The sequence below is a fragment of the Penicillium hispanicum genome, assembly GCF_028827665.1.
Source record: "Penicillium hispanicum strain IBT 35686 chromosome Unknown utg000004l_segment0_segment0, whole genome shotgun sequence".
Classification (NCBI taxonomy): Eukaryota; Fungi; Ascomycota; class Eurotiomycetes; order Eurotiales; family Aspergillaceae; genus Penicillium; species Penicillium hispanicum.
Window position 1 is genome coordinate 2,896,008 of NW_026623196.1, and position 22,812 is coordinate 2,918,819.

Genomic DNA, 22,812 nt, shown 5'->3' on the forward strand with positions numbered 1-22,812 from the left:
AACTGGGGTGGATGTCATAGCTTGAAAGCGGAACCAAGTTCCATATTTGGTTGCCTGCTGAGGCTCTTCCCGTACAAACCCTGAAAGGTGCATAATTTCAATACCAGCTGTCAAATCGCCGGGTTTGATTTTGTATATTGGCTCAGGCCTAAGGGGCATCGCCTGATTAGGATATCAGATGTAAAAGTCCGAATGTTTTCAACTACCTACACTTCCAGTAGGTCGTGTGCATGATGAGCCAAGGGATGAAGCTGTTATTTGATGGCGGACGCTTGAGCCGTGACGCAACCCCCGGCGCGATGTGTAGATAGCTTCTGTCCGTAGGTTTCTTTTCCTTCCCCCCTCTCCTAATGCACGGTTTTTGCACTCCGCCCTAATCCTCTTCTTCGAGTGCAAATCTGTCACCCTCTCTCCTGCTGATTATGTCATAGAAGTTGACCAATCATCCTTTTTTTCTCTTGTCCCCCCCCCCCCCCCCCCGAGAAACCAAAAGACTCAGGGATCGATCGCAAGGGGAAAACTATGGCGAGTACGCCACCATAAACCGGGTTGCTGTTCGTTCATTGCCGGCCAGATACGCCGGAAAATTCTCTCCAGCCACGGGTCCAGATTTTCTTCTCTGATTTCCTCGTTGTATGCCAAAGAACACCCACCACGCTCAGTGGCTGTCAATTCCTGGCGGCGACCATGAGTGATATTGCGTTCGATGTGCCAGTCCGAAGCAAATAGATCTATCAGCCTCCACAGCTTCTTGTCGTTGCCACTGGTTCCTGTGACCTCCAGGATGAGGGTTTCTAGAAGTAGCGAATCCGGGGGCTTGGCTGAGGAGATGACTTGGAACATAGCGCGAATGAGATTCTCATCGACGGTGGAATTGATGATCATCTTCTTGATATGACCATTCCGGGCTCGGTATGTCGTCATCAGGTTTCTTTCGGTGTATTCGTAGTCAAACTCGTCAAATGATGGATCAATTGGAGGCTCGGAAGGTTCAAAATCCGATAACTGGCCTGGCAATGCTAGGATATCCTCCTGTCGGCATAGATCCATCGGCGAGACTTCCAGACCTAGATGTAGATGTTTGAGTCGTCGTATGGTCCCTAATGCTCTGTATAAGGCAACTTCTCTTTCGTCGCCCTGGGTGCGTCGAATGTAACCGGCCAGGTCTTCTAGTAATGGACAATATTCTCCCAGATGCAGGATTTCTCTCTCGGTCAGACACTGCCAGAGGGTGCTCACTAAACAGAGCTTGCGTAGGCAGGCACCGTGAGTTTTCGTAATGGACTCCACAGAAACAAGGGAGTGCCACCCGATCAGTTGTAGTTCGGACAATGGTGGCAGGCTTTGTAGAACACGGGATACCGTTTGATAGAACTCCGCAGTTCTTCTGCCGGCGTGATCGGTATCGATATCCAATCTTAAAGTCTTCAACGACGGAAAGGATAGCTCCAGCCCAGACCAATATTTGAAAAATCCATGGTCGACATTTGAGTCAAGCTCGAGAGCTTGCAGAACAGAAAAATCGGTGTATTGGGACCATTCTCCGAGTATCGTGCCACATATAGGCCCATGAGCCATGATGCGAAGTGTTTTCAGGGAGCCGAGAGGGACACATTCCTTGTTCTCTTTCTTCCGAGGTGATATGGCAGCCGGTTGGTCGGGTGCTGGCATTGGGCAATGAGCATAGACCTCTTTCAAATTCGGTGCAAGTCCCAGTACACGTAGGAAAGCGTCTTCTTCTACGTTCACCGAGGAGTGATTGTCAGTCGGTTTAGTCACGGTAGTCACAGGCCATCTGACGGCGATGCTATGCAGACATGGTAATGAAGCCAACTCGAATGCTCGAGGGTCTATGGCAGGATGATCCTCGACCAGCCAAAACGAGTGCATATGAATTCTACAACGAGGAAGTTCCGAATGCAGCGCTTCGAGCAAGACTAGTGGGAACTTTGAAGCACAGCGGTAGATGATATCGGTCAATGCTGGAAGCTTCTTGATCAAGTTGACCACAGGCGTCCACAAGGTCTCCGTAGGACTTGGTTCCGAACCCCGAGGAACAGAATACTGTGGGTAACCTTGGTAACTGACTGGAGGAGACAAGTACGCATACTGACTGTCGTATCTCTCATGTGGGCCATTGTAGGCATGTATGCACTTGAGGTCTGAGACTTTGGGAGGGCACCATTCCTCGTGCGAGACCCCATCCTCGTCGATATCGACAATGATAAGCCGACGGATGTGTCTGAAATCCTCCGTACGTTGAATTTTATCGATAAGGGCCTTCGTCACCTTTTCGAACCCCTCTCGAGCGTCAAGTGAGAGCCTGATGTCGTGGTAGAAGAGCGACTTGACAGCTGGGAGACACCATGTGAAATACGTCTTGCTGGTGAGGGCGAGACTCAAAAGGCTTGGAGGGTGATCATCAGCGAGGGCTGTAACCATGAGCCCAAAAACCTCTGGCGGAAGCGATCTGAGTGACATTCTGTCGCTATGGAGGTGTTTACCCAGCCATGTTCAAGGGAGTGAAGTCGAAGGGAAGTAGGATTCGGCCCCCACCACCTGGCCAATCTCTCCGCCGAGAATTGGGCCACAAGGCTGTAATCTATCAGGGACTAATTTTCAGCATCAATTCACAAGAATGTGGGCTGATGTTCAGAAACAATTTGACTCTTGAGACAGGCTATACCATGAGCAGGCGTGGGATACAATAACGCGAAAATCCTTGCCCCAGGAACAGATAATTTCGCACCACAACGGCGGAAACGAAGCCAGTATATATTTGGGATTCTCATATTTAACACTTAAATCGTGGATTTAGCTAAGGTATAGTAATATAAAGTCATTTTGGTCCCAAATGCCCATGGCAATCTTACCATTAATGATTGTGCCTAGGTTCTTCCCACCGCTGCGCAACGCGCTGGTATTTGACGGCCTCGCGTAGAACCATGCCCTCACTGAGCTGATCGGTCTCGCGGCGGAAAATTTCTTGCCATGGGGTTTGGTTCTCGGGGCCAGCATATCCACCGCGAGACTTGAGATCGACACGCCGGTGCTCGATCTCCTCGGTGTCCATTAGAATGTCGACGCGACGCTCGTTCAGATCTACACGTAGACGGTCGCCGTCGCGGAGAAGCGAAAGATTGCCACCCGCTGCAGCTTCAGGGCTTGCATTCAAAATCGACGGCGAGCCCGAAGTTCCCGACTGGCGGCCATCGCCAATGCAGGGGAGTGAGTTGATACCTTTGCGAAGCAGGCTGGCTGGTGGGTGCATATTGACCACCTCTGCGGCGCCTGGATAGCCTAGCGGGCCAGCGCCACGCATTACCAAAATCGTAGTTTCATCGATCGGGGTTGCCGGGTCGTCTAGGCGTTTGTGGTAGTCTTCTGGTCCGTCAAAAACAGCGACCGCTCCCTCGAAGGCATTGAGGTCTTTCGGGTTCTCGAGGAACTTCTTCCGAAAGGCTGGGGATATCACGCAGGTCTTCATTATGGCCGAGTTAAACAAAGTGCCTTGCAAGTGCAAGAATCCTGCATCCTGCATGAGTGGGTCATTGTAAGCTCGAATAACCTGTCGGTTCCAAGTCTGTTTCCCGCGAATATTGGATTCAATTGTGGTGCCAGTGCATGTCAATGCATGTGGACGTAGTTTACCAGCATCCAACAACTCCACCATGATGGCAGGCAGTCCGCCAGCACGGAAGTACTCCTCGCCCAAAAACTCACCAGCTGGCTGCATATTGAGGAGTAGCGGAATATGGAACCCCAGATTGTCCCAGTCATTGAGTGAGAGATGCACGCCAATATGCTTAGCGATAGCATTGATATGAATCGGGGCATTCGTGCTACCACCAATGGCGGTATTAGTGACGATGACATTCTCAAAAGCTTCGCGAGTCATGATATCACTTGGTTTGCGGTCTGCATGAACCATCTCAACGATACGCTCGCCGGTCTCATAGGCGCACATGCTCCGTTCACGGTATGGAGCCGGGATGGCTGCCGAGCCTGGCAGTGCCATTCCCAGTGCTTCTGCGAGCGCATTCATGGTGGACGCAGTACCCATTGTATTGCAGTGGCCAGCAGAGGGTGCACTATGATGGCGAAATCAGCTTCTGTTGGGCGTTTCACATAAGGAATAGAACCCTACCCCCGAGACACGTAGTCGATGAACTCTTCACGGTTGATTTCACCAGCTGCAAACATTTCTCTTCCTTTCCAGAGCACCATTCCCGACCCTGCCAACTCATCCTTCACATATCCGTTGAGCATTGGGCCGACATTGAGGCAAATCGCAGGGATATTCTATTGGATCGCATGATTAGTTAGTGAGAAATACCACATTTCTGATCGAACGGAGTACCCACCACAGTAGCTGCCGCCATGAGCGCAGCCGGTGTTGTCTTATCGCACCCAGTTAGAAGGACAACTCCATCCAGCGGATACGCATGTAGAATCTCGACCAATCCCAGATACGCCAAGTTGCGATCCAAGCAAGCCGTCGGCCGGCGCGAGCTCTCCTGGATAGGATGCGTAGGAAACTCGAACGCAATACCACCGGCGCTCCGGATGCCCTCGCGCACCCGCTTCGCCAGCTCCAAGTGATGCCGGTTGCACGGCGCGATATCCGATCCGGACTGCGCAATACCAATCACAGGTTTCCCTGACATGAGCTCCTCACGCGTCATCCCGTAGTTCAAATAACGCTCGATATACAAGGCAGTCATGCCCGAGTCAGTGCTATTGAACCAGCGTGAAGACCGCAACTTGCGGCCCTGTCGAGGGAGCACGAGTCCATCTTTGAACCCGGCGAGGGTCTTTTCCAATTCGTGGGTGCGCTTGCGCAAGGCGAGTAGCTCGCTCTCGCAGTCTTCGATGTTAACGGGCTGTGAGCTTCCGCTGCATGAGCAGCCCTCGCAGGAGGCTTGGGGGTTGCACGGCATAACCGGAGCAGCGGTGCGCAAAGGCGAATGATGGCGGGGGGAGTGGGATGCGGCAATTGAAATAAATCCGGGAAAGAAGAGTCGGGTGCATGTCAGGATTGATGGATCCGTCTCGTCTCTAATACACAGAGCTGATCTCGGATATGCAAGGCGCACGCCGTGAATAATAAGAGAAACCGAGGGCAGCCCGAGACTCGCGACGAAAAAGCCGGAGCCGCCACGGAGTTGGTCCGGTATCCCACGCTGGCCGGATGGCCCATCTTACTCCGCATATAGTGGTTGGAACGGAGGCACTGTGGCCTCGGAGACTGGAGAACACATCTCCTCGTCGAGTCTGAAGACAGAAAGAGCATTCTGCAGAATATCAATTTGCACCCTGCGCCTACAAAGATGCTACCGTGCATGTCTATAGCAAATGCGTCATCGTGCACACGCTGTCCATCAACGCCACTCCACACTTCGAGATGTGTATCCACACGCACCCCACCGGCGATGAAAGGAAATGCGAGCGAACAGTATCATATTCTAGCAGAAATCTTTGTACTATCATGATCGTGGAAGGGAGATGTCCATGACCCAAAAAAAAAGGAATACTCAAAAAGCCACAGGGAAATGCGAACCCCGAACGCCTTCCATGCCAAACGAGCAAGAAACCTTTTCCAGTCTATTGAGTCGCGCACTGCGCTGGCTCATCATCCTCGTCGTCATCCATCCAAGCAGAGCCGCCGTGGGCATCTCGGGCACCAAATTCTTCCATGTTGCCATGAGGGTCGTACTCAACCTCGTCCACGGTGGTCGCAGTGATAGGCGGGTCGGGCTTGGGGAGTAGCTCTTGCAGTTTCTCCATCGCCGCCGGGGTAGGTTTCCACTGCTCGTCGGGGAATTTCACGTCGACGGCCAGGTACAGATCACCCCGGGAGTCACTGCGCTTGATTGGCATACCTTCTCCATGAACCGTCAGGACCTGCCCGGGCGAAAGCACTCGACCCGCAGGGTGCTTGATCTCAATGCCGCGTCCATCCAGGTGCTTCAGCACAACACGCGAGAATCCGGTCAAGGCCTCGGCCAGCGTGACTTCGATGGATGCACGCAGGTCGGCACCGGCTCGCTCGAAGACCGGGTGCTCTTCCTGCACCAGGCGGAACACAATGTTGCCAGGCTCCTGGTCGGGCACTTGGTCCGCTTCGCCTTCCAAGACAATCTTTTCGCCCTCCCTGAGATTGCTGTAAGTAACCCATTCGGATGAGAGATGATGAGGAGGCCTTACCGTGAGCCCGGGGGAATATAGAGCTCCAGGATCTTCTTTGCCTCACCCGTTTTCTTTCCCTTGCACTTCTTACACTTGTCCTTGGGGCTAAAGAACGAACCCTGTCCGTTGCACACACCACAAGGTGCTGTACCCCTGGTGATGAAGGCACCCATGTTCTTCAAAACCTCCTTGTATCCGTTGCCATCACAGGTAGAGCACTTCTTCGGGGTCGCCTTCTCCTTACCACCCTTACCCTTGCACAGGCTGCAGATGACGTTCTTGACGCTGGCGAACTTGACCGTCTTTCCCTTGTACATGTCTTCCAGGCTGATTTCATAGTCTTGCTCCTCGTCCGGGCTTTTGCGAGGCCGAGCTCCGCGCGGTGGAACACCGCCTGGCATGCCTCCCATGCCCGGCATCCCACCCATGCCACCCATACCACCGAACATCTGAGCCAGCAGGTCATCTATGTCGGGTCCAGCCCCGAATCCACCCATTCCAGGCTCACCAGAGCCGTTGAATGCAGACATGCCATGTGTGTCGTAGATGTGCCGCTTGTCGTCATCGTAAAGAATTTCATATGCCTCCTGTACGGACTTGAACTTGATTTCGGCCGTAGGGCGCTCGTCTTCGGGAACTTTGTCGGGGTGGTTGGCCAGAGCAGCCTAATCCAAACCAAGTCAGTATCTCAGCTGCAAGGGTGTTGTCAGATATGATTCTTACCTTGCGATACGCCTGACGAATCTCGTCCTTGGTCGCGCCTCGGTGGGTCTCGAGGACCTCTGTAGCAGAAAAAAATAGTATTAGATCAAGTCCATAGTTGTGCATACTGCTTGTAAAGAGTTCGCATACCGTAGAGGTCGACTTCAACTTCAGCCACTGCAGTTCCAGTCAGTCCGAGGTCAAAACGGTGACGCGAAGCAAAGCGGTCAAGTGAGGATTCGTACTGGGTAAAGGTGGCCCCGATCGAGCGAGACTGGTCGAGGCAGGCAATTAAGCAAGTCTCAAACTTCTTGCCAGCAAGATTCACAACCGAAGAAGAGAGTGACGGGTAAGAGAGGTGTGAATGAGAGGTGTTGATCAAGCGGAGGCGCAGGTCGAAATTTTGTCCCGAAGCTTCGCGCGGAGCCGCCGAACCTCCGCTAATCTGACAGATACGGCTAGTTATGTGACAACCTGGGGCAGTATTATCGACCCAATTCAGAAATCTTCCTTACTCTCTGGCACGATACTTGTGATACATGGTCTAATTCTGAGGGATACAATAGATGATAAAATACTGTGAAACCTTTTTCCGTTTCTTGAGGGGGAATCTAAGTGTTGGCTGAACAGCACGCCATTCATGATATAAAAAGAAAGGATATGCCTTTTGTGGCGAAATTCCTAAGGTGCCTGGGATGAAGGAAACAAGGAAGTCACTTGCTCAAAGTCCTGGATTGCTCGAGCGTAGATCCATTTGTATTGTTTGGAGGAATTGGCCCCATCCATCTAGCCTGATACTTTGTGACTGTATGAGCACATATGTAGCGGAGGTAATGGTCGTTGAGCACGATATTCTGTTCATAGCTATGGCGGGGCGGACGACGCCCCAGAATCTCAAAGTCCAGGACTAATGGTGCCACGTAAACAGTATTGTTTTCAACGCGCGTTTTGGGTGCACTAAATCGTTTTATCAACACTCGTCCGGGTGTTCCCATTTAACTCGACCAAACCTCAATATCTACTGACCAAAATTGGGTTTGTTTGGTACGTATCAAAGCAATGAGTTTTGTTGCGCCTTTAGAATTTGAATACCACCAACGTGCGTCGTTTCTGAGCTGCCCGAAGGGCTCAGATACACCAACTTCAAGGACCACCCCCTCCCCCGCCATCTATCAGGATGTTATGTAGACCAAGTCAAAGGTCTGGCCTCTCGCTGTAATATTAGCCTCATGTCCGTGCCGATTTGCGAGTCACAAAATCTCCTTGAGGGCTTAATCCCATCCCGAAGAGTTGATATAACAAGCAACACTAGACTATTCCGATAACTTGTGGTTGCTGCAAGCCAAACACAATCTTGTAAAGCACTGCGAATTGGCCATGGGCAACTGTCGCACATACACCTCGGAAGAGGCCTGGATAGTTCTCCAGCCTTGTGAGAAGGGCTTTTCCAGCCCTCACAAGGAGATATTGGGATGCCCCAGAGGCCGCTTGTTGGTCTAACCTGTCTTCTAACCGGTCTTCTAACCGGTTTTAACCGAGGAGTTGTTCCAAAGGCCGTGAAAGTGTGAAGGTACACCACCGAAGAAGAAGGGTGGCAAAAGAAAAGTATCCCGCCAATGGCGGAAGCACTGATCGTTATGAACTGTAAGTCTCCGTGGTGTGCGAAGACAAAACTTGTGCCGAAGCCACATCCTGACAAAGAAAAAAAGGCTGAGAATGGTTCATCAATTCCTTACAGTCAATGCGGCAACGATCAAGATGAATTATCCAATGAAAAGGGTAGAGCCCATTCTGAACCGCTCCTCTTCCAGCTCTTCAATTGTTGAACGCACAATCAATTTGGCATGTGGGGGCACCACAAAGTCGTCGCCTAGTGGGTCAAGAATCTGAGTGGAATTAGATGTCGTGGAGTTGATGTAGTTAACAGCCGAGCTGTCCATCTTTGACCCGTCGCTTGAGTCTGATATTGCCACTTGGCAGCGAGGCTTGGGATTCTTGTGGGGGAATGTATGGAGTGACATTTCGGATTCGTGGTGCTTTGTCTGGAGCTGCTGTCGTTATTCTGGTAGCGGTGTTAATGATGAAAGTGTCATGGGTGTATGACGAGTCGTGATTCTGTCTACCTAGACGGTAGGGTTGTGTCGTGACTAATAAATAGGACTACCTGTGCTAGGGACCACTCCCTATAAAGCAGGTAACATAAGCTAAATAGCCACTCGACTAAAATAGGATATTACCAGTTGTACGAGTGGTAGTATATCCATGAATCCTAGGTACTACCTTAGTTAGGTACCTACCTACCTAGGTAGGCCCATTTAGTCTTAGTAAGCACCTTCTGGCTTGATGGATCACCTGACCGGGGATCAATGCGCAAAAAGCCTCCCAGTCGAGAAAACTATCAATTGATTCACCTTGGCGCCCCAAATTCAATCTCAATGAGGAGCCCTCGCAGTGGGCTCCTTGCCCAGCGCTCATGGATCTGCATCCAATGCAGGACATTGTCATCCTCTGGGGGCGCGCAAGTGCGCAAGACCTCGAAGACCAATATCCCCGACGCTCCTGCGCGCACGCGTTTCGCGCCCTCGCCGACCGGATACCTCCATTTGGGCTCTCTGCGAACAGCCCTTTTCAACTACCTTCTCGCAAAACGGACGGGTGGACAATTTCTGCTGCGCATTGAAGACACCGACCAGGTTCGTGAGCCAGGCGGCATACGTGAACAGCTGCTGATCGGCGCAGAAACGGACAATCTCGGGGGCAGAACAACGGTTGTATGATGATTTAAGATGGGCAGGGCTACACTGGGATGAAGGTATAGTTGGTATAGCTCGCACGACGTGAAGCGAAGCTTATCGCAGCGCCAGGTCCTGTTGTGGGTGGCCCTTACGGTCCGTATAGACAAGTAAGACACCATTAAGCAACTCAACTAGCCCATGGTACTAACAGGTTCCAATTTCAGTCGGAGCGAACAGCTCTGTATAGGTCCCACGCGGACCATCTAATCTCAAACGGCCACGCCTACCGTTGTTTCTGCTCCTCCGAGCGACTCGATACCTTCGCCCGCCACCGAAGTCAAGCTGGGCTCCCTCCCGGATACGACAGAAAATGTGTCGATATCTCTTCCGAAGAGTCTGCAGATCGAGCATCAAAAGGCGAGACGCATGTCGTACGTTTAAAGGTGGAGGGATATCCTATGTTCAATGATTTGGTCTATGGCAAGACTGGCCAGAACAAGCTTAATAGCAGCAAGCTGGATTTTATTGATCGAGTATATGACGATCCGATTCTGTTAAAGTCGGATGGACATCCTACATACCATTTAGCTAATGTGGTGGATGACCATTGCATGGAAGTTACGCATGTCATTCGGGGAACGGTAAGTTGATTCCTGCATCTGATCAAAGACAATGGCTGACACAAACCAGGAGTGGATGCCCTCCACACCAATGCATGTGGCATTGTATAATGCCTTTGACTGGACACCACCGCGATTCGGCCACGTCCCTCTACTGACAGACAAGTCTGGGCAGAAACTGAGCAAGAGAAATGCAGACATTGATCTCTTCTCGTTCAAGGACCAGCAAGGCATCTTTCCAGCGACTTTGGTCAACTTTGCCGCCTTGTTGGGCTGGTCTCATGCCCAGAAATCCGATATATTCAGTCTCGGAGAACTGGAACGGATTGTATGTTGTATAAATCCAGCCAGGTTACCATCGACGTTACTGACTATTTCTCCAGTTCAATCTGAAGATCACACGCGGTAACACGGTCGTTGCATTTGAAAAGCTCTGGTTTCTGCAGAAAGCCCACGCCCAGCGGTTTGCGGCAAATGGTGGACCTGAGTTCGACGATATGGTGAAGAGGGTGTGCGCCGTCCTTGAGGAAACAAATCCGAAGGAAACGATGTAAGTCTCGTTTCTCGCATACAAGAATCGCTTCTAACAAGAGACAGTGCCCCAATCCTTGCGGGTCGCACACTGAACGAGTACATCACACCTCTCCTCCGCGCCGACGCAAAATCCTACACAACGGCGTCGGAATTCACAGAGCGCAATTCAACATTTTTCACCACTCAACTCAATCGAGCCCCATACGCACCCGCTTCCCCATCCACATCCTCAACAGAAACCGAAACACCAACAGTCCCTATGCAAGCACTCCACACTGCAGCGGCCGCTCTGACTCTGGTGCCACCAAGCCACTGGACTGTTGAAACGCATCGCTTCAACATTAACTCCTACGATGGCTCCGACTCCGTCACTCTTACATCTGAAGCCAACAGTTCTCCGGTGGCAGCAGACAAGCTCTTCAAAAAAGAACTGTATCATTATCTACGGTGGGCCTTGTCTGCGTCGGCACCCGGGCCGGGTATTCCTGAAACAATGACTATTCTGGGCAGAGCAGAGACACTTCGGAGAGTCCAGGATGCGAAGACCCTGACGCAAGACCTTATTCCATATGCTGGGAGACGGGTTCCGAAGTCAACTAAGGGCATGGAAAATGAAGATCGGGCTTGGATGGGCTCTCTTGCGCCCGGGAATTAAATATATATTATATGGTTGGTAGCAAGGAGTGATGTGCAAAAATTACGTGGACTTAGTTCATTTGTATAAAATGTAATTATATCGAATTTCTCTGGCGGCCGGTCATGCCCCTCGTGTATTCTAGGACAAACTTCTTTTACTGAATCATGCAGTACGGACTCAGGCATTGACTTGAATCAAAAAGTAATATTATCAACAAAATACACAAGACACTGTACTGCGCTAGTGGCATTCATCAAAGGATGGAGCCAGTCAGAAATATCAGAAACAAGATCCGACTCCAGAAAACCGGGAGTTCGAACAGGGAATAAGTGAACCGTGAGCACCAAGCTGAAGAAAGCCAGAAGACAGAAAACACAACACCATGCCAAACCGGAGGGCAAAACGAAAAATTAAAACTCGTCCGAGATTGAGAGAGAAGTTCGATGTCAATTGACGTCAGATATTGACAAAAGGCCAACTCTCGAGGGCTGCTTGTTGCAACAGCGGACTTGATAAGCATCGACAGAAGAAAGGGGGAACATGAACAGGAATGACATGATGAACTCGTAATTTTGCACACGAAGAGATCATGGTTGGCGAGGTAGGACGGTTATCAGTGCGTGCGCAAAAGACACCAGTCCATAAGGAATCTGAGAAAGCTCAATCGTAAAGGATCGTCAACGTCCATCATGAGCCATGATCCGTGCAAGAGTCCAGTCGTGGGATCGTCAGTAACCAAGCGATTGCGTAGCCACAGCTCAATGTCCAAAGCGCCAGAAAAAGAAAATTCAAGAAAGTGAAATGCTGGAAGCGCTGGATGATTCGGGCCACAAGAATCTATGTCGCTTTTGGAGACGCTTAATAGGACTCAAAGTCCTCGGTCCACTCAGTATCACTGCCTGCGACACGGAGTACCTGCCCGGGGTGAGGACCATCAGGGCTCACGCTTCGGATACCCTTCGCCTTCTTTCCCATCAGGTCCATGCTATCATCTGGAGCGAATCGCTTGCCATGGGCAGCACGAAGCTTGGCATAATAGACGTCGCTCGTGTCCACTTCTGACTCGGATGCGTCATCGAATGTCTCCCAGTTCTCAGATCCAGAGACGGTTGTGTTCGTATTGGACGAATTGGAAGCTTGACGTAGGGCAGGAGGGGGCGGTGCACGCTGCAGGTACGGGTTGGTTCGCGGGTAGCCCAGCTGAGAAGAATTGAGCGACAACGAAGACAACGATGAATGAGAGGAGTGACCAGAGAATCCAGTTGATCGTTGCGAGTTAGACATGACAGAAGCGCTCATGAAAGAGCGTTGGCGGTCATCGTAAACATCCTCAGGGCTAACAGGCCGCACGAAGGCCGTAGACATTGCACTATTGCAGCGCGGTGGCTCCATCATGTAGCTGTTCCGTTCTTTTGACTCAACAGTCAACGCACGCATACGCGGTGGAGGCGCTCGAGGCGGAGGCATCTTGCCATTAATAGTACTGGATGAGTAGGAGCCTGGGCCAGGGCGACGATCAGGAGAGTTGCTACCATGAGGCATGTTGCTCAAGGGAGCTCGAGCGGGAAGCTTAGAGGGAGACTTAGCCCCGGACCGAGAACCCGCATAACCGATAGTGTTGTGCTTCACAGGTAAACCTCCGGTAGGTGTCTTGGTAGCAGATCGGGGGGGGGAGGCCCACGCATAGAGCTGCCAGGGCGAGATGGTGGTTGTTGTCTGGTGGTACTAGACTTGGTGGTAGACGGGGGAGCAGAAGGCGTCTTGGAGCGTGGCGGTGGCTTTGCTACAGTAGGAGTCAAGCTGTCCAGGTAGCGGTCTCCATGAACCAGGAATGGTCGACCAAACTCATCCTCCCATCGCTCGAGCTCCTTTCGGAGCTCTGCTTCAAGCTTTGGCAATTCCTTTGCGATGCGCTTGCGCATCTTCTCCTCTCTCAGGAGCTTGCCAGGATCACGTCTCTCGCCCTTGTTTCCGCGCGCCATGAGACGCGAGGCATCTTGGCTGGATGTACTCAAAGCCTCGCGATCCGCCAGCAGACCACGGTGTTTCTCAATCATCTCCAAGGTAGGAGCGCGCTGCTCCTTGAGAGTTTCCAAGCGCGAGATCTCAGCCTCGTGGGCTTCCAGCAGGGCATCGCTGCAGACATCGGAGAAGGCAGGGGTGAAGTCAAGCATCTCTTCCTCGGAGAAAAACAGGCTGTCCCAGAGCTCCTGCAGACGGCAGCGAGCATCCTCCACGAATAGGTGCAAGTTTTGTCTCTTCAACTCATTGAGACGAGCCAATTCCTCCTCAAGCTCGTTGATCGTGCGAAGACCACAACCGCGGTTCGCAGATAAAAAGGCTTTGCGGTCGGAGTCTTCAACTCCAAAGCGCTCCCAAAGACTCTCAACAGAGGCACGGAGCTCCTTGATCTTGCGCTCACGACCCTTCTTCTCCTCCACCAACTTATCACGTTTGCCCATGAGATTGGCGAGGTCGGCCTCGTGCAGTCCAAGTTGCTCAGGAGATTCACGGTAACACTTGACAATGTTGGAATCAGTCTGGACCTGTGGAGTTCCAAGCTCGGCCCACATCTTGATAATCTCTTCGGATGTGGACTGGACGAAGGCAACTCGGCGGTGATACTCCTCGTAGACGCGGGTGAATTCGGAGTCCAAGGCGGTAACATAAGATGGTGAAAGGTCGAAGCTGGGGGGGATTGTGCTTCCTGGTGCGGTAGGAGGCAGTTCAATCGAAAGGAACGACGCCTCGAGATGCGAAGAGTAGGATTCAAGAGCGTCAACCAGTTCTATAGAACGTCAGCAAGGTAATCCATGGCGGGGTCGATTCAGAGCGAACTTACTCTTGACCTGCTCGAAGCGCTCGCGATGAAGCTTAGCCATTCCCTCATTCTTCTCGCGCAGGAAAGTAATACACCGGTTGAGCGGGTAGGTAACGCAGAGGTCGTCACGGTTAAGTTCATACCGGCCATTGGCCCTCTCATCGCCCAATGACGCCTCCATCTGTTGAATCGTGATGATCAAGCGCTGAGCTTCTTGCGTCATCTGCTCCTTCTCTCTGTTGAAATGGCTTGTGAGCTATGGCCCAATGACAGCAAGGTTTTGTTGACAGGGGAAACTTACTCGTCAACAAGTCTGAGATGATTGTTTAGCGTCTCAGACAAAGCGCTGAACAGCTATAATCCCGTTTAGCATCAACACTGCCAACCAATGCGTCGTCAATTTCTCGAACGTACCTCTGCCTCGCGGGAGTCCCGCTCGCGAGCAGGAACTCCAATCTCATCGAAGATGCCATGAAGTTGCTCGACGATGTTGTTGACCTGAGTGGTCAAGTAGCTTGTATCGACGGCCATGTCTGTACACTAGCCTTCGGGTAGCGAGAAGATAAACTCGAAATCAAGGAATGTGAATCAGCCCAGCGACCGGGTGGGCAGTAGACACTGCGATTGCGACGGCGAAGGGATCAAAATAGAGATCCCAGCGCGTCCCGACACACGGTGCAAAACAAAGGAAAACGAGAGTGGGTTTTGGAATGGAGCAGATGTCAGGTACGAGACATGGACGGAGAAGTGGGTGTGTTTATGAGGGGAACGGAGGAGCAGGGCTGGATCGCAGATGATAACAGGTTCATCTTGGAAAGCCCCAGTGTTTGGCGCCGATCGTCTCCCTGGGCAACCGCTGACTCATCTAGTTCACCGCCCATATTTCTGCCTGTGGTCTCCCACCGCCTTTCTCCACGCTCCGTGCTACCATCGGCAAGCTGTGCTTCAATCCCCCACCGAGAGCTTGATCAACACTTTTGTGTTCCTTCTTATCCCCCCTCGCTTGTGACGCTTGATCGAGAATTGACTACCTTACGCCACTTTCTGCCCGCAAATATGCAGGCTGCACAGCAGTCCTGGGGTTTGTGCTCTATCGCCAGATAACGCGGTCAGATGTGGGAGGCTAACCTAATACACCCTGGCAGAGCTCGAGAACGCAATCAGCGTATTCGACCCCCAACGCGATGCCCTTTACCAATACAATGAAGATACACAAAAAGCCCTCGACGCCGAACGACCGTGGGCCTCAGATCCGTATTATTTCAAACACGTACGCATCTCCGCAACGGCACTATTGAAAATGGTGATGCATGCACGCTCAGGCGGGTCCCTGGAGGTAATGGGTTTGATGCAAGGATACATTCTACCGGAGACGTTCGTGGTGACAGATGCTTTCCGACTGCCAGTCGAAGGCACCGAGACCCGCGTGAACGCTCAGGATGAGGCGAACGAGTACATGGTATCGTATCTGCAGTCATGCCGGGATGCGGGCCGGATGGAGAATGCCGTTGGATGGTACCACAGCCATCCAGGATACGGGTGCTGGCTGTCCGGAATTGATGTGGCGACGCAGCAGACCCAGCAGATGACAGGGCCGTTTGTGGCGGTTGTCATCGACCCGGAACGCACGATCTCCGCGGGCCGCGTTGAGATCGGCGCATTCCGCACTTTCCCCTTGGATTATACCCCGCCGAAGGACGCTCAAGAAGATGATGAGTATCAAACGATCCCGCTCGGCAAGGCTGAGGACTTCGGTGCCCATGCAAACCAATACTACTCCCTTGAAACAACCCATTTCAAGAGCACCCTCGACTCCGAAATACTGTCTCTTCTCTGGAACAAATACTGGGTAGCAACTCTCAGTCAGAGCCCACTGTTCACTTCCCGTGACTACAACAGCAAGCAGATGATGGATCTAAGCCAAAAGGTGCGCAAAGCAACACGAGGAATTGAAACCAATGGTCCACGAGGCGGCGCTGCGGCGACCCAGGACCAGCAGCTGGATAAAGTCGTACGCGGAGGGCAGCGGATTGTATCAGAGGAAGTGAAGGGGCTCCTGGCCTCCGAGGTGAAAATGAAGCTCTTCCAGGATATTGGGGACCAGTCTACTTCAGCAGCTTAGCATCTATCTGCTTGCGAGTAGGCAAAATCCTTCATAACATAGATATCGCTACGACTGTTACGTTTCCTCATTGAATCAGATGGTGTATTTGGCGCATGGCGGGTCTTCGTCCTTCAATTTTGACATTGCTACACAACACCTGATACTCTTGATCCACATCCCTCTAGATGGCACCTCTTATATATACCACATAGACAAAATCGCTATACTGTGGTCATTGACTATCTGCAGCTGCCATCTCCTCGCGTATGGCACGTTCAAGGTGGTACATCATCTACAAGCACCACGAGGAGCTACCTAGGTAGTTTCAACCAAGATGATGATCAAAAGAAGTCAAGCGGTGGTCCTGCCGAGGAAAGGACTTGAGTACTGGTAGGTAAATACGATATGGATCATCATACGTGAAACAGAAAAAAAACCAGATTCTATTGGCCCAACTCGAGTGTGCAGGGTGTAAACCAGATGAATATTTGGATATTGAAACACAATACAGTCCGGCTGATGAAGAAGACCATCCATCCGATAGGCGAATCCAGCTCCCTTCAAGTCAAAAGATACATCTGATGATAACGTAAGTCCCAATTCGTGACATATCATTATAGAAATCGCGTCAAGACATTAACCCAGAATGAGAAAAAGTGCCTAGGTATAGTTCACCTCACTCCAACGGCAACGAAAAGGGGATATATGGAAATTGGAGGAGGAGATAGGAAATAGCAAGGCCGTCAAAAATATACACCGAAAGTGATGGCCAATATGTGCGACAGGTGAGTACAGGTGCGGTGAGGTATGGTTGGTGCAAAAGTACAATGCAATGCACCTCGTCGGAGCCAGGATTTAGAAGGATCCGGGGCCCTTGAAAGGGGCCGGGGGAATCAAAAACCCGTCCCCCAAACTCTATGTATGCATGTCGAGAAAATAGATGTATAGAAAGGAAGCGATGAGGCGTCGCTAGTGTCGAGTGGATGCATGAACCGGTGGATGCTGCAGCCGTCGGGAAGAATCGGATTGGTAGAAAATATTCACCCCACTGGCTCATGAGGGGTGAGAGAACAGGAGGTGATTCGCCTATGCTGCGTTCCTGGTGGCAGATTCAGCACGGAGACAGCCGACGAAGGAAACCGAGCAATGTATACGAGCTTGCGCAGGGACTAGATTGCCTCGGGCACGGTCGCAAAGCCCGGAAATCATCCAGACAGAGCCGCAAAATCCCCTGCTAGTCACAAATCGGTGAGACAGTGACCTCCGGCGTCGACGACGATCATGTGTTGTTTGACTTTGATTGGAGGAGATCTCGCAGTGGCGGCAGATCGATCACGGTCTCAGTTGGCCACGGCCACCTGCAGATGTAGCTTGACAAGGGTCGCCCGCCACAGCTTACAGGAAACCGGACTCAGAGAGCAATCTACGAGGTTCAAAAACACAAGCAGTTAGTCTCAGCACCCGAAAAGCCTTGAAAATGTGGTGCTCTTTGCCAAGAAAGGAAAAGTGGAAAATGAGGTCAAATTTGGGTATCGCCGAGAAAGTTCCAGACACAACGTCCAAGGAGACAAAAAGAATAGACTGGAAAAGACGATTCATCGCAAAATTGCGACGGTACTCGCAAAGAGCAAGGAGTTCTTTTCTTTGCTTGTAGATTCAGCATACCTTGCGATCTTTTCATCCTCGCGCTCCCTAGGTTCGATCTCGAGACTGCGTTCATACATGTCGTGCACGTCTCCAGCGGCTTGGAGATTACTGAGAATATAATCCTGAAGCTCCGGAACTGGTTGAAGCAGATAAGGCACGTTTTGGTATTGCTGGATGTCGCGGATAACCTCGGCTGTTTTGGCCCGCTTGTTGAAGTTGATCAGCTCCGACGGTGTAAGCGAAGGGATGCCGTCCTCAATGAAGGTCAAATCCGTGAGATAGACTCCTAAAACAATTGTCAGCCACGACTCTGAGGGAGAGATGCGGCCTAGTCTGTAGGCTTTGGCTTGCAGGTCATACCGAAGAATGGAATACAAGGAGGGTTGGCTAAATGCAAAGTCTCACGGTACTCGCCGAAGTTCTTGGTGCTGGCCATAAGTCGGCGCATCTGCTCCAGGACTGCAGATGTGCGACCACTGACCTGGCCCCATGTCCGTCCCAGTCGATGAATGGGTGCAGTTCCCAGGGCTGAGATGATGGATGTCAAAGTGGAGTAATTGTTGAGAGCACGGCATTTCTGTAAGTCTAAGTTAGAGGTGTGAACATCGATAAAAGAGTAGGATAACGAACATCAGCAACATTGATAAAGTGTTTGATCACTACCACACGCTTCTTGACATCGGCCTGCGTCAAGATCATCTCGGCGACCCAATTGGTCAACTGGTTCGAGTGAAGAATGAGAGCCTTTACATTCGAAGCAGGCTCTGGCTCATCAGGGCCGACCTTCTTCTGCCAGGTTTTATTTAAACACTCTGTAGGACGAATCTTGGAGTAGAGGCGCGACTCGGTGATAGTTAGCTGTCGAGCAAACTCTGTAGGATCAATGTCGAGGAACTTCAATTTCTTCATATTCTTCGGGATGATCGGCGTCGGGGCGGCAGTATTCTGGGTAGGTACGAGACGCTTGACCGTAGTGTCTTGACCACGAAGTCGCTGCTCAATTACAGCAAGAAGTGTGGGACAGCCCGGAGTCTTCGTTGTGGCAATAGAATCCTTGGTAAATGCATGCACACGTCGCAAGAGATCCATGTTGACTTCATCATTTGGCTCCATCCAAAAGTGGTCGAACCAACTCTTGAGAATATTGACCACACGGAATCTAATCGGCTTCTGTTTCCGATCAATCCACATTTGCATGTCATCGGAGTTCAAGCCGGAAGGGGGTTGTATGTTGAAGCGCTGGACGAGCATCTCAAACAGCTCAGAGGCAGTGGTGAAAGAGCGATAGGTGAGAAGGAAGGTATTGTTAAATGATGCATCGAGCTTGTCATGGCGCGTGAGGTGTTCAACCAACCCGCCAAGCGTTCCGCATTTAAGAATTGGCGCGTCGTTTTTCGTGTCGTAGAACACCTCGCCCTCATGGTCCATCTTCAAGAACCATGGAGTTTCTTCAGGCTCCCTGACTGGCTCTCGAATTGGCTCACGAGTAATAGCAGCGGGCGGCGCTTGACCAAAGAACCTCTGGGCCTTATCCATGTTGCGACGAACCTTTTCGGTTCCCTTTCCAAGGGCATAGGAAGAGGGAATGCCAATCGACTCCGTGGCCATCTTAGCTTGAGATTCGCCGCGACTGTGGGGGCCTTTGTGGAACGACTCATCCTCCTCATCCAACCGACTTTCACTGAGCAAAGTAGTTGACTGATCATCGGGGATCTGTTCAAGGAGCAGTGAAAGCGAGAAACCAATCTGGGACACATAGTTCTCCAACTGCTTGGCCACACTTCGGACAGCCGTGATTCTATCATCAAGAGAATCACCACGGAGCTCCGCCCACTCATCAGCTAGCGGTGTGGAGATCGCCTGGCAGCCCAGGACGAAATCACCAATGCCATCGTAAACCCGTTGCTTTTGCAGACTAAAGTCAACTAGCTGCGGATTCTGGAAGCTCGTTCCGAGAGGGACAAGGTTGATGGATTCAACGGTTGATATCCATGGACGGAACTGCTCCACAACTTTGATGGCGGCAGCCGAAACGGCATCGGCGATCCCAGCATGTTCCGCAGTAGTAACGATCTTTTGGTTGAGCTTCAATTGCTCCTCCAGCCGACGGATGCTACCAACAAAGGATCTCCTAAGAATATCGATATGATCCAGCAGGGCGGAGTCAAGAGATACAGAGGGCTCGGTTCGCGAGTCACCACCCTCTGGAACGAGGAACGATGTTGGACCCGACGCATCCAACGAGACGCCGTTGTTTTGCCAACTGCCGCCACAGGAACTTCCACTAACGAAACCAGGCACAATACGATGGATATTATCACCGCGCTGCTGTCGCGCAACGTCCACATAACCATATACCCCTTGCATGACCCCGTCTGCTTCTTGCAGGCATTTATTGACCGAGTCGGAACCTGGCCAATCAGCAGCGGCAATGTGTGATGAGAGGACGAGTTTTGAGAATTTAGACATCATATCGCGAAAGTAAGGGTATAATGCCTTATTGGTAGAAATGATGGACGGGTTGCCCGAATGATTGTCAGTGGTATCAGACCCAGCAGCCAAGAGCATACGCAGATGATCGGAGATGTCCTCTGCCTTTCGTACATACTCGGACCGCTCGTGAGAGAAAAGAGCCTGGCGGTAGGCCTCGACCGCGTAACGCATATTGTCCACAAGTAAGGGCCATGTGACCGGTGGTGCGAAGCCATCGTCCACGAAGTGTGACGGGGTGTTGGAAGAAATGGACGGGCGGGAGAAACTCTCAGCAATGGATGTGTTGGCGCTGGTTGCGCCTGCGCTGCTGAAGGTTGATTGGGAATTTTGCTTCGTCTGCTGCGGCGCTTTGACATCCTTCGTTGCTGGAGGGTACAAGGAATCCATGGAGGTGGCCGGAGACACGCTATCCATCAAGGACTGGCGCCGGCGAGAAATTGAGTCGTGGGAGGTCAACATCAATGACTCCCCTTCCGCCTCCGACGCCGAGCCATCGTACTCGTCCTCATCCCGCTCGAACCCACGGGCCATCAACTCAGGTGGCGGCCGAGTCTGGTCAGGAACGAAGAAGTTCGTTCGGTCCCGAGGGCCGCTTTCGTTTTGCGTTGGATTCTCGAATGGCAATTCCATAGTGGAGTATCCTGTCAAAGTATTGAAATAGAACAAGCGGCCATCTGGTGTCGCTTGAGGGATCCAGAATGCCGCCTCTTCCTGTTCCTTGGGCCCGGGAAACCCCTCGATCGGTAGAATGGGCAACGAATCGCGCAGGTTTCCTTCTGAGTCCACCTCGTCATCCTCATCATGCCCATTGCCGTAATCGTCCTCAAGGCCTGATTCTGCACTAAGGTCGGTGTCGTCGTGACCATGCGTCAAGTGGTCGCCAAACTCATCCTCCTCCGCGATTATTGTGCAATAGTTACTTGGAAACCACCCACGGACATTATCCATCACTCCATCCCACCAGCCGGTTTCCAGCTGGTTTAAAACCTGGATTATGTCTCCTCGGCGGAAGCTCAGACTGGTGTGGTCGTCGGCATCGTAATCGTACATGGCTCGCACGAACAGCGCCGGGGGCTCCGGGCTGACCGCATACCCGGTGGCCATTGCCGGAGGGGTTTGGGGAAGATGGTCGGAATGCTGCGAGATGCTAGCCCCCCGACCACGGTGGCGGGCTGCGGTTGTGGGGGTGGTGACCAGTTCGTCGGTGTACTCGAAAGCGGTCGCAAAAGCTCCGGCTTTAGTAGCCAGCGCGGATCCAGTATCGACGGCCAGATCTGCCGCACGATAATCGAACATGGAGTGTGGGCAAGTGAACGCACTGCGAGACACACCCAGTAGGGACGTTGGGGTTGTAAGCTCACAGTCCTCCGTAGCTCATGGCTGCACGCAACGGCTTGGAGAAGGAGAGAATGAGAGGGGCGGGTGGGTAATTTTGTAACCCACTTTCCGGGGGGAGGCGTACTGGATCGAGGGCGAGGGCACAGAGCAACCACGAAGCACGTCACGGATCAGACGATATCCTGAAGGACCAGCATATCTGGACGGGAAGTTATATTTTGTTAGACGGGGAGTAGATAGAGAGAGAGGAAGAAAGTGAGGGTGTCCAGAGGGAGGCGGGACGGATAAGGCGCCTGCCGTACTTGGATTACGCCTCCATTTATAATTACGCCTATTCATCCACACTCTGGAAATGGCCAGGTGTAATCCCGGTATGCAGCGTATCGAACGTATCCAGTATACCAGTCAGTAGATCGGGTGTATATTATTATCGCACCACGTCTTTTCTCCTTCCCGACTCGGACAACGCGGCTCTTGCCGTGGATATTCGACTCGAACTCTCTTTTTCAATGTCATGCACTCCGGATGTGAGCTCCTGCACTTCTCCTCTCACATTTGACCTGGTGTTGTCGGCTTATCCACTTGACGGGTGGCACCGCAGGTACATCCCACCACGCAGACCACTGTGACAACGTCTGAGCATCCGGGCTCCATAATGGAGGACGCCATCGACCGAGCCTTGGGCCTGAGAGGCTTGGACTGACAGTGGCACGTTGACGCACTGCAGTGTATGGGTACGAGCAGCCCTGGACAGGACCAGACGCCGCCCCTAAAATCGCCCCTCGGGGCGCGCCCTCGTGGTTTGTGGGAATGGCATGTTTCTGACATCCCCCGCTACTACCGCACTTATCGTGTGTGACGGCCTCGCCCCTCGTTACAGTCACATCCCCGCGGCTCCAATTCCGACGGGGGCCAGATTTCGGTCATGCCATTTGCCTTGATGAGAAGGAATACATACAAGGACCTTTGAGATCCAGACCAAGAGTGTGTTA

At 51.9% G+C, this 22,812-nt stretch overlaps 7 protein-coding genes across 7 annotated transcripts; 2 read left to right on the forward strand and 5 right to left on the reverse strand.

Moving 5' to 3' along the window:
• Window positions 1-495: 495 nt before the first annotated feature.
• On the reverse strand, window positions 496-2,442 carry N7459_004868 (uncharacterized protein; the record flags this gene model as incomplete). Its single annotated transcript, XM_056944052.1, has 1 exon — window positions 496-2,442. One exon carries the CDS (start codon window positions 2,440-2,442, stop codon window positions 496-498), a length of 1,947 nt encoding a protein of 648 aa, XP_056800935.1.
• A 433-nt stretch (window positions 2,443-2,875) lies between these two features.
• N7459_004869 (IlvD/Edd family dehydratase) lies at window positions 2,876-4,940 on the reverse strand (the record flags this gene model as incomplete). Its single annotated transcript, XM_056944053.1, has 3 exons — window positions 2,876-4,091; window positions 4,148-4,302; window positions 4,365-4,940. 3 exons carry the CDS (start codon window positions 4,938-4,940, stop codon window positions 2,876-2,878), a joined length of 1,947 nt encoding a protein of 648 aa, XP_056800936.1.
• A 664-nt stretch (window positions 4,941-5,604) lies between these two features.
• On the reverse strand, window positions 5,605-7,432 carry N7459_004870 (putative DnaJ domain protein (Mas5); the record flags this gene model as incomplete). Its single annotated transcript, XM_056944054.1, has 5 exons — window positions 5,605-6,154; window positions 6,208-6,854; window positions 6,913-6,971; window positions 7,042-7,331; window positions 7,407-7,432. 5 exons carry the CDS (start codon window positions 7,430-7,432, stop codon window positions 5,605-5,607), a joined length of 1,572 nt encoding a protein of 523 aa, XP_056800937.1.
• A 1,894-nt stretch (window positions 7,433-9,326) lies between these two features.
• N7459_004871 (glutamate--tRNA ligase MSE1) lies at window positions 9,327-11,435 on the forward strand (the record flags this gene model as incomplete). Its single annotated transcript, XM_056944055.1, has 7 exons — window positions 9,327-9,584; window positions 9,631-9,703; window positions 9,756-9,793; window positions 9,851-10,267; window positions 10,317-10,574; window positions 10,630-10,796; window positions 10,844-11,435. The coding sequence occupies 7 exons, from the start codon at window positions 9,327-9,329 to the stop codon at window positions 11,433-11,435; spliced, it is 1,803 nt and encodes a 600-aa protein (XP_056800938.1).
• An 840-nt stretch (window positions 11,436-12,275) lies between these two features.
• On the reverse strand, window positions 12,276-14,769 carry N7459_004872 (putative microtubule associated protein (Ase1); the record flags this gene model as incomplete). Its single annotated transcript, XM_056944056.1, has 5 exons — window positions 12,276-13,142; window positions 13,205-14,205; window positions 14,260-14,474; window positions 14,540-14,592; window positions 14,653-14,769. The coding sequence occupies 5 exons, from the start codon at window positions 14,767-14,769 to the stop codon at window positions 12,276-12,278; spliced, it is 2,253 nt and encodes a 750-aa protein (XP_056800939.1).
• Window positions 14,770-15,294: 525 nt separating this feature from the next.
• On the forward strand, window positions 15,295-16,360 carry N7459_004873 (Mov34/MPN/PAD-1 family protein; the record flags this gene model as incomplete). The annotated part of the gene is made up of 2 exons (XM_056944057.1): window positions 15,295-15,319; window positions 15,384-16,360. The coding sequence occupies 2 exons, from the start codon at window positions 15,295-15,297 to the stop codon at window positions 16,358-16,360; spliced, it is 1,002 nt and encodes a 333-aa protein (XP_056800940.1).
• A 1,577-nt stretch (window positions 16,361-17,937) lies between these two features.
• N7459_004874 (putative cell division control protein Cdc25) lies at window positions 17,938-21,778 on the reverse strand (the record flags this gene model as incomplete). Its single annotated transcript, XM_056944058.1, has 3 exons — window positions 17,938-18,275; window positions 18,350-18,566; window positions 18,620-21,778. 3 exons carry the CDS (start codon window positions 21,776-21,778, stop codon window positions 17,938-17,940), a joined length of 3,714 nt encoding a protein of 1,237 aa, XP_056800941.1.
• Between the last annotated feature and the right edge of the window lie 1,034 nt (window positions 21,779-22,812).